The following is a 10062-nucleotide window of genomic DNA, read 5'->3' on the forward strand; positions in this document are numbered from 1 at the left end:
GAAAATAAAAAGCAAGCAAGCAACAGCGCATACCAGGTTTAGTCTTTTAAAATCTGTGGTGCTGGGTGAGACATTTCAGTCTCTTACATGTTATATAAGTGCCCTGCCACTGAGCTGTGTCCCCAGCCCATGAGTATGGTCTTGATAAGAACTGTCATGGGGGTATAGGTGGGGTGCTCAGAGGTGGCTCAGAAGTTCGCGGCACTTGCTTCTCTTGCAGAGGACCTAGTTTGGGTTCCCCACACCACAGCTCACAGCCATCTGTAACTCATGTTCCAAAGGATCTGGTGCGCTCTTCTCACTTCCGAGCCAGCACAGGTGTGGAGAACATAAATCAGTTCCGGCCCAAGGACCCACGACGCCTACTTAGCCTTGACCTGTAAACCCTGGCCCACACCACGGCTCAAGTAGATTACAACACACAGGCATACAGCTAGATCAACAAGAGGTGCAGATATATACAATCAGGAGAAACACACACAAAATAGAAGTTAATAAATCTTTTAAAAAGTTGTTGGGGATTTTTGTTTGTTTGTTTGTTTTTAAAGAAAACAATTTTCGTGAGGAGCCAGGCTGGTGGCTCATACATATAATCCTAGTTACTGGGGAGGCTGGAGCAGGAAAATCGTGAAAAGTTTAAGGTCTGCCTGGGCTACAGCGAGCTCCAGACCATCCTGGGCAACTTAATAAAGTGGTGAGTGGGGGATGGGCGCCGGGGATGGGGATGGGGCAGAGAGGAGCCAAGCATCAGTAGCTCATCCTGTAATCTCAGCCTTTGGGAGAGAGTACAAATGGGTGAGAAATTCAAAACCAGCCAGTTCAAACTACATGAGATCCTGACTCAAAAAATAAAAACGGTAAATATTTTAGACCACGCATTAGTGGATGAGATATGTCATTGTCAGCTTAAGCATTAACAATCTTTATCCTGCCTTGCCCTGTGCTCTTTGACTCACCTGGTCTCAAACGGATCAAAACACGCATGCGTACATCTAGAGCCTTAGGGCGCCCCTGGCGGCAACTTCTTAGTTGTGCGCGTGGCGTGGAGCGGTCGCCAGGGAGACGCGTGGTCTGAGCAAGCAGTGAGCGCCTGGAGCCCGCCCGGCGCGGGTTCTCTGCTGTTCCGGGCACGCAGGTCGCGGTCCCGCGGGTGGATGGCCGGCCATGGTGGGACCGGGACGGCGGAGTATGGCGAGGAGGGAGAGGACGAGGAGGAGGAGGAGGCTCAGGAAGGCGGCGCTGAGGGCTCCCCGGGGTCCAAGCTGCCCCCCATCGTGGGCACCACCTCTGAGCTGGCCAAACGGAAGGTGAAGAAGAAAAAGAAGAAGAAAAAGACTAAAGGATCGGGCAAGGGCGACGGTAAGAGGAGCAGCTAGGGCGGCTGCTTCGGCTCTTGGACCTGAGATTCCTCCCATGCCCCTCTACCTGGAGGCTACTTCAGGCTAGAAACCTGACAGGACATTTTAGGGTAGCCCAGAGATGCCCAGATCTACCCATAAAGACCACGTGCTCACCAGCACAGAGACCCCTTAATTACCACGGAAGTCTACCAACTTTAGTTTCCCAGTATACCCAAAGAGACCACACCCTCCCCTAAGAACTCTCAACATCTAATATCTCTGTGTGGGGTCCCACACAAAGACCATACAGACACCCACCCCAAGAGCCTCCAGCCCCTCAGAGAGTGATCTTCTGCCCACCTCCTCTCAACTTCCTAGCCCCTCAGCCACAACATACTCTTACAGACATTTCAAGGTTTGGAGTCACAAAGAGACTAACCCAGATGGACAGATACTAGTCGATATTCACTCCCACTCGGGAATAGACTTCAGGCTCCCCACTGGTGCCCTTCTACTCCTTTACCCTTTAAAGGGTACATGCTTCTGGATGCTGTGTAGGAACCAACTCTATGTAAATGTATACAGAATCTTCCCTGCATGGGCTCCGCCAAGAGACAGCTGTGTACAGCAGAAACTCACACCAGTCCCCACCTCAACACCAATACTCTTTATACTGCCTTCTTATAGCAATATCACACTCTCTGACAAACCTAAAGTACAGTTTGCTCCATCATGCATACACATGCAGTCTACATGTGTGTGGATTCAGCTAGACACTTACATGCATCAATGCCAATGCAGGTTGCACACCTACACAGATACTGGGCACTCACATGCATGGATATCCACACAGCTGTCCTAGCAACTCACATGCATAGTTACACACATCATACACACACAGATCTGTTGGATACGCACATGCATAGATACAGCCTAAACACTATACCCACAGGTATTCTAGGCACATTCATAGATGTTCACAAACATCACAGCCACAACACGTACTCCAGACTAGCTCACCAAGTCCTTCACTTGCATATACATACACCAGCACTGTCCAGGAACCCAGAGTCCCTCCTTCTTCGAAAGTTCAATCATAGAACCTCTAGATGTCCCAGCAAAGACACTGAGCCCACTCTGATGAAGCTGTGAAACAGAATGACCCAGCTTGTGATGTAACTCCAATGTAACATGTGTGGCCTTGGCCATCGGAAAGTGGCCCTGACCCCTGGTATGGCTAGTCCTGGTGTGGGGCATGGCTCTGCCACCGTGTGTGTGTGTGTGTGTGTGTGTGTGTGTGTGTGTGTGTGTGTGTGTATGCAAAACATGGAGGCTTGTTTTGTCTTTTTGGTGTGACTTTTGACTGTAGGAATTACAGTGTTGTGTACCGAAGACTGTCAGCAGGGGACACCAGATAGTTTTCAGAGAAGAGAAAAGTAAGGAAATGTCAAGACCGAACTTTATTTATATATTTTTTGCCTTTATCCTCCCCCACATTGCTTTTCTAGAGATATTCCTAAAATAAAATAAAATAAACCTGCCGGGCGGTGGTGGCGCACGCCTTTAATCCCAGCACTTGGGAGGCAGAGGCAGGTGGATTTCTGAGTTCGAGGACAGCCTGGTCTACAGAGTGAGTTCCAGGACAGCCAGGGCTACACAGAGAAACCCTGTCTCGAAAAAACCAATAAAATAAAATAAAATAAAATAAACCTGGAATGGGAGCTGATAAAGAATCATCATTTATAGCAATTCTGCAGTGCTATTAATGTCAAGAAAGAAAAAAGGGAAGGGAGGGGGAGGGGGAAGGTCAGAGATTGGGAGGAGGGCACAAAGCCCCACAGAAGTGTTCCTGGGCTAGGTCTGCAGCTCATGCTTACGTAACACTCACAAAGCCCTGGGTCCAGTCCTCTGCCCAGCAGAGACCAGGGGTGTTGGCATATGCTTGCAGTTCTATCAGTGGGAGATGTGGAGTCAGGAGGGTCAGAGGTTCAAAGCCATCCTGGGCTATATAGGTAGTTCGAGGTTACTTGGGACTATATAAGATTCATCTTTCAAAAACAAACAGAAAACAGGGAGAGAGGAAAGAAAAGGAAAAAAGAGAGGCTGGAGCGATGGCTCCATTATTAAAAATACCTGTTCTCGCAGAAAACCCAAGTTCAGTTCCCAGCACCCACATGGTAGTTCACAACCGCCTGCAACGCACGCAGTGCCAGGAGATAGCTCTAATGCCCTCTTCAGATCTCCTTGGGCACCAGGAATGCATATGGTACACAGACATATGTTTAAGCAACTCTCTCTCTCTCTCTCTCTCTCTCTCTCTCTCTCTCTCTCTCTCTTTCTCTCTCTCTCTTCCTCTTTCTCTCTCTTTAAAATCATTTTTAAAGAAAAAAGTATTTCCTGGTTTATAAAATTATTTACTTTTTTTGCATGGGTGGGGGTGTGTGTTTCGAGATAGGGTTTCTCTGTGTAGCCCTGGCTGTCCTGGAACTCACTCTGTAGACCAGGCTGGCCTCAAACTCAGAAATCCACCTGCCTCTGCCTCCCAAGTGCTAGGACTAAAGGCGTGCGCCAACACCGCCTGGCTAAAATTATTAAATAAAAAAAAAAAAAAAAGAGTATTTCCTGATTCAGTATAGTACAGATTACATTTTTTGATGTAGGAAGCTCTGTCCTGTCTCTTTCACCATGCAGTGTCTAGGTGGATGTAGAGTCACAGACCTGGGAAGTATGTAGTGAGCATGTAGTGCGGTTAAGCTGAGGGACAGCAGATACTGTAGAAAGAACAGACCACCAGCAGTCAGGCTGGCCTTCAGATCTGACCTCTCATTCGCTGGTTGACACTGATGGATGCTGAAGCATCAAGGCCCTCTAGGTTCTGGACTAGGGTGTAGATTAGTGGCGGAGCTTGTGTTTAGCATGTACAAGGCCTGGGTTCAGTCTACAGCACCACAAAAAGAAAAAGGTACCTCTTGCCCCAAAATACTTTGACCAGAGAATCCCAGCAACAGTGATGTCCCAGGTTCCTGCCTTCTGAACCCTGGGTAAAGGAAGCCCTGATCGCTGGGTGGTTTATTTGGGCACCGTAACAGACACAAACACTTGTCGCCTCCTCTTTTCAGCAGATAAACATCACAGTCGAGGTCGGAAGAATCAGCCACTTTCTTCATCTTTCCATGACATCTTAAATCCCCTCAAAGACCATGGCTTGAGATCAGAACCCAGAGACAAAGAGGAAAATAGGCAAACCCTCCCCTATTCCTACAGCATTAATCACCCCTGCTTTGCCGACATAGAAGACAGCCTTTCCAGCCAGATCAACGAGAGTCTGCGTTGGGATGGGATTCTCACCGACCCTGAGGCAGAAAAGGAAAGGATCCGCATCTACAAGCTGAACCGAAGGAAGCGGTACCGCCTCGTGGCCCTCAAGGGCTTCCATTCGGACCCCTGCGTGGAGGAGAGCGTGGAAAACCTACCCTACCTCTCAGACAAAGATTGCAGCCCAGGCAGCAAGCAGCCCAGCTTGAAGGGCGACCACCCTCACAGTTACTTCGAGGCCTCCAAGCTCCTGCACCCAGAATTAGCCACCACTGCAACAGACTGACATCTGTCCTTCCTGCTGTCAAGCTCCTCTTTGTCCCACGTTTATATGTTTAAAAAGAATCATAATAAAAAGAAATCAGACCGGAAGCTGATGCTTGTGGTGTGGGGGCTGGCACCCCAGGTACTTAGGAGTACCTTCTTTATTGCGAAGGTACCCTTGGGACCAGAGAGGTGGTTCAGTGGTTAAGAGCCTGTGGGTGGGCAGTGGTGGTGCATGCCCTTAATCCCAGCACTTAGAAGGCAGAGGCAGGCGGATCTCTGAGTCTGAGGACAGTTTGGTCTACATGGAGAGTTCCAGGACAGCCAGGGCTACACAGAGAAACTGTCTTGAATAACCTGAATATATACTGCTCTTCCAGAGGACCAAGCGTTCCACTCGCAGCACTTACCCACATCAGGTTGCTCACAACCATCAGTGACATGAGCTCCAGGAAGATTTGATGCTTCTAGCCTCCTCCACAGGCATCTACACATACACACACACACACACACACACACACACACGAACACACAAACACACATGCTCACAGACACAAGCACGCTCGGTTAAAATGGTAAACATTTAAATAAAAAACAACGAGAAGCATTCCTTTGTGAGCACAGCGCTGTATCTATCAGAATTTCCTTTTCCTTAAGTAAGATGTCATCTCTGTTATTTAATTTCTCACCACAATTTGACATTTGTAAGTCGCCCCTAAGAGGGAAAAAAAGTGTGTGTGTAGTCTGTAAATATTCTTAAGCTGATTTCTTGGATAAAACTCTTATAGTGTGAGTATCCCAGGGGAATACATCCCAGTTTAATTAAACTCCTAATTCTCCTGCCTCCACCTCTAAAGTGCCGGGATTACATGTGTGCAGCACCACAACCAGCCAGATACATTATTCTTTTAATTAACTACACTACTTGCTCTTATGTGTCATTTAAAATCTGGGTTCTAGGGGACTGGGTTTTCCAGAGGGTCCAGATTCAAGCCCCAGCAGTCACATGGTGGCTAACAACTGTCTGTAACTCCGGTTTCAGGGGATACAAACTTCTTCTGGCCTCCTCAGATACCAGTGGTATACAAATTTACATGCGTGGGAAAACACCCATACATATATAAAAACAAAATCATTTTTTATCCTGTGCAATTTTTTAAAAATTCAAAACAGGGTTACTTTGTGTAGCCCTGGCTGTCTTGGAACTTGATCTATGGACCAGACTAGCCCCAAACTCAAAGATCTGCCTGCCTCTGCCTCCAGAGTGCTGGGATCAAACTCGTGTGCTACTACCACCTAGAACTAGTGTTTTTAAGTTAACAATAACAAAAATCTGGGTTCTAAAACTTCATACATGGAAGTAATTATGAGAATGTTGCTTTTCTAGATGTGTGTGTGTGTGTGTATGTGTGTACTTTGTGTGTGCTCTCTCTCAGTGTGTGTGTGTACTCTGCTCTCTCTCAGTATGTGTGTGTATATACTCTGTGTGTGCTCTCTCTCTCTCAGTGCATGTGTGTGTGTGTATGTGTGTGTGTGCTTTGTGTGTGCACTCTCTCCGTGTGTGTACTCTCTCTCTCTCAGTGTGTGCATGTGTGTGTGTGTGTGTGTGTGTGTGTGTGTGTGTGTATAAGGATTGAAGCTAGGGCCTGGTGCATGCAAACATTCGTCATGGAGCTAATATCCAAATTAAATTCAATTTTAAAAAAATGTTTTGGCCAGGCCTGGTGGTGTACACCTTTAATGCCAATACTTGGGAGGCAGAGGCACGGAGATCTCTGTTTATATCACAAGCTCCATGTGGCCAGGACAATAAAAACAGATGCTGTCTCAAATTTTTTTTTTTAATTTTATATAGTTTTACTTTTCAATTGTTTTGAGCACTGAGATTGAAACTAAGCTCTGCCCCAGCCCTCTTTTTACTCTTTATCTGAAACATTTAAAAAATTATTTTACGTATAGGTGTTCTGCCTATATATATGTCTATGTTCCGTGTGTGTGCCCAGTTCCTTCAGAGGCCAGAAGAGGGTGTTAAATATTATTCTGGATTTATCAAATAGTTGTGAGCCGCCATGTACGGGCTGGGAACTCAGGTCGTCTGGAAGAGCAGCTGGTGCTTGTAACCACTGAGCCATCTCTCCAGTCCCATCTTTATACTTTTTAAAAGATTTAAAAGTCAATTATGTGTATATGGGTGACTCTGAGTATAGGTATAGATATGTGCACATGGGTATGGGTACCTACAGAAGCCCAAAGAGGACATCAGATCCCCTGGAGCTGGAGTTAAAGTGTCTGTGAGTGACCTGATGTGAGAGATGGGATAGAACTCAGATCTTCCACAAGAACAGTGCACTTTCAACCACTAAGCCACCTCTCCAGCCCGATTTTACTTTTATTTTGAGTCAGGGTCTCTTTAAAGTGCCCAGGCTAACCTTGAACTCACTTGGTAGCCCAAGCAGGCTTCAGACTTTCAGTTCTTCCTGCTTCAGCCTCCCTAGTAGCTGGGATTACAGATCTGTGACACCAGGCCTAACTTTAAGAAAAATTCTGGAACATTACAAAATGCTTTGCTGGTGGAAATTCCAGCCCTTGGGTAGTTGCAGCAGGAGAGTCAGGAATTCAGGTCATCTTCAGCTATATAATGAATCTGAGTCCAGCCTGGGCTACATGAGACCCTGTCTTTAATCTATATCTATACCTCTCTATATATAGACAGACAGACAGACAGATAGAGATAGAGATATGTCAAAACTTTTTTTGTTCTATTGCTTAAGCACATATTCTCTCCAGATATTTACCGAGTAAGGACTGGGCCTTGTCTTACTTGGCACTCCTCAGAAGCTTACCTGAAGCAAGAATTCGAACACAAGGAGTTAGTCAGGAGGCAAAGGGAAGAAGAGGGCAAGAGAGCGAGCCGATCCTGTAAGACTGACTAGCCTGTCAGGATGGGTGGCTGGCGCTGCTCTCCCCTAAGCCCTGGGAAAACATTCCTGACTGACCCAGATCTTGCCATCGATGGCACCTGCACCTGAAGGCGAGGGAGCAGTCTTCATGCTCCCCAGGGCCCTGACAGAGGCCTAGTTAATCTCCCCTGAGAGTGTCAAGTGTCTAGTCTGCCACACCACCTGGGCCTGGAAGCCTAGTTTAGCTTAGAATTAAATGTGCTCTTGGGCACAAGGATACAGCCTTTTGGCTGAGCAAGAGCTGTCTCTGGGTAAGCATTGGCCACCTGGAAGAGATGGTCTCAGAAGACGGTTTCATTTGCTTCTCAAACATTAAAATGGTTTTGAGTAGACAAAACCAAACGTAACAGAATATGCTTGTCTCCATCCCCGCAAGGTCCAGGCTGACAAAGGACCCTTGTCACCCTCCCCAGAGAAACCAGTTACAGGTCCTACGGGTTTTGTTTGTAGTTTGTTTTAACTCATTATTCCCTGGTATCATTCTGTGTGTGTGGGGGGGGGGTGGTTGTTTGGGGATTTTTTTGTTTGTTTTGTTTTTTAAGATAGTCTTCCATTATACAGCCCAGGCTGGCCTTGAACTCATGTCCTCCTGCCTCTACCTCTCAGGCACTTGGACAACCAGTGTGAGCCACTATGTTGGCTAGTTATATTAACTTGACAGAGGTAGGGTCATCTGGGAAGGAATCTTCCTCCATAGGATTGGCCTGTAGGTAAGTCTGTGGGGGCATCTTCTTCTTGATTGGTGATTGATATATATAAGAGGGTCCAGCCCATTGTGGGTGGTAGCACCCCAGGGCAAGTGGTCACTGAGTGCATTAAAAACCAACCAACCAACCAACCAAACAGAAAAACAAAAAGACATTCTGAACAAACCATGGGGAGCAAGCAAGCCCATAAGCACTACTCCTCCATGACCTCTGCTTCAGTTCCTGTCTTCCCTCAGTGATGTTCTGTTTTGGGGAGGGTTTTTTTTTTTTTTAACTAGATGGGAAATTGTCTGCTTGTGTGCTGGTGCCTTTTAGGAGTCTGTAAGATGTAGAGGAAATGGGTGAGGATTAATGTTGTCAGCAGACAGAAGTGTCTCCAGCTCAAACCACTTAGGCTGCATTGGTGAGGACTCCTCCAGTAGCAGCAAATAGAAAAACAGGCTGAGAACCAGCTGAGATGAACAGGAGCGAGTTGTTTACAGGACCATCAGCAGTCTGAGTTGATATGGCTTCAGCACAGTTGGATCCAGGAGGTTGTTTCTCTCAATCCATACCACCCTTCTATCGCCTCTGTGTTTGCTTTGGGTTTAGGTTGGGCTGTCACAGGGTAGCAAAGGCAACCTCTGATATCTTTATAGCTCTGTGAAGAAAAGAGCCTGACTCCTCTGTCTCCATCCACTGTTTTATCAGCCCCAAAGCTTTCCAGCCCTGCAAGGGTCATGTGTCCATCACTGGGAGAATCCTAGCAGTCAAGGGAATGGAGTACTGGATAGATGCACAGAGTGTGGGGAGACTTTTTCAGAGGGAAGAGAAAGGAAAGACCCAATGCATGATCTGAAGAGATGGTTAGAACATCTAGAGAGACTGGTGCCCTAGAGAGACGCCAAATACATTCTTCTGCTGCTGCCCTCCCCGAAACAAATGACTGTTTGTTTTGTTTTATTCATTTGAGATTTCCTGTTTCAGATTTTAGATTGAGATTATTAGTTTGCATTCCCTTACGAAGCCCAACTAGTTCTCAAACTCACAATCCTCCTGTCTCTGCTTCCCAAGGACTGGGATCACAGCGAAGACTCAGAAGGATTGGTTTGTTTTTTAAAGGCCAGATAAATGGTTGTGGGAGTGGCTTGCATAGCTTGCTTAACTCCAGAGTGACTGACCCTTGGCCAACGCCAAGAGTCTATTTCCCGAAGAGTAACCATGTTCTGCTGCCTGGGTCCATATAATGACAGTCTGATGGTTGGGTGGAGGGAGTGTCCCAACCTTTAAGGCAAGCCACACCAGCTCACCCTGACTCACAGCACAGAAGACTGGCACTTCACCACACACCAGTATTAGGATCAGGACCTGGGAAGGTGGTACTCCTAGGAACACCTTGCACATCTTAAGGGTGACGCTGATTTCCAGCCTTGTATAGTAGTTGTCCCCTAGTGCCCTCTGCCTCAATCTAGCACATACTTCAATCCAGACTAAACC

General features: G+C 46.9%; 1 protein-coding gene across 2 annotated transcripts; it reads left to right on the forward strand.

Moving 5' to 3' along the window:
- The first annotated feature begins 1013 nt into the window (after nucleotides 1-1013).
- Nucleotides 1014-5027, forward strand: CUNH17orf97 (chromosome unknown C17orf97 homolog). 2 transcript variants are annotated; one of them, XM_031352373.1, is made up of 2 exons: nucleotides 1014-1359; nucleotides 4460-5027. In XM_031352373.1, the coding sequence occupies exons 1-2, from the start codon at nucleotides 1155-1157 to the stop codon at nucleotides 4939-4941; spliced, it is 687 nt and encodes a 228-aa protein (XP_031208233.1). In that variant the 5' UTR covers nucleotides 1014-1154; the 3' UTR covers nucleotides 4942-5027. The 2 variants fall into 2 exon arrangements, with proteins under 2 accessions (XP_031208233.1, XP_031208234.1); XM_031352374.1 differs by having other exon boundaries at nucleotides 1053-1359; nucleotides 4463-5027.
- Nucleotides 5028-10062: the final 5035 nt, after the last annotated feature.

Source organism: Mastomys coucha, unplaced genomic scaffold (assembly GCF_008632895.1).
Source record: "Mastomys coucha isolate ucsf_1 unplaced genomic scaffold, UCSF_Mcou_1 pScaffold5, whole genome shotgun sequence".
NCBI classification, from domain to species: Eukaryota; Metazoa; Chordata; class Mammalia; order Rodentia; family Muridae; genus Mastomys; species Mastomys coucha.

Coding starts and splice junctions, on each gene's coding strand:
- CUNH17orf97 (XM_031352373.1), top strand. CDS start 1,155: ATGGCCGGCCATGGTGGGACCGGGACGGCGGAGTATGGCGAGGAGGGA. Junction 1,360..4,459: donor AGGATCGGGCAAGGGCGACG/GTAAGAGGAGCA, acceptor TCCTCTTTTCAG/CAGATAAACATCACAGTCGA.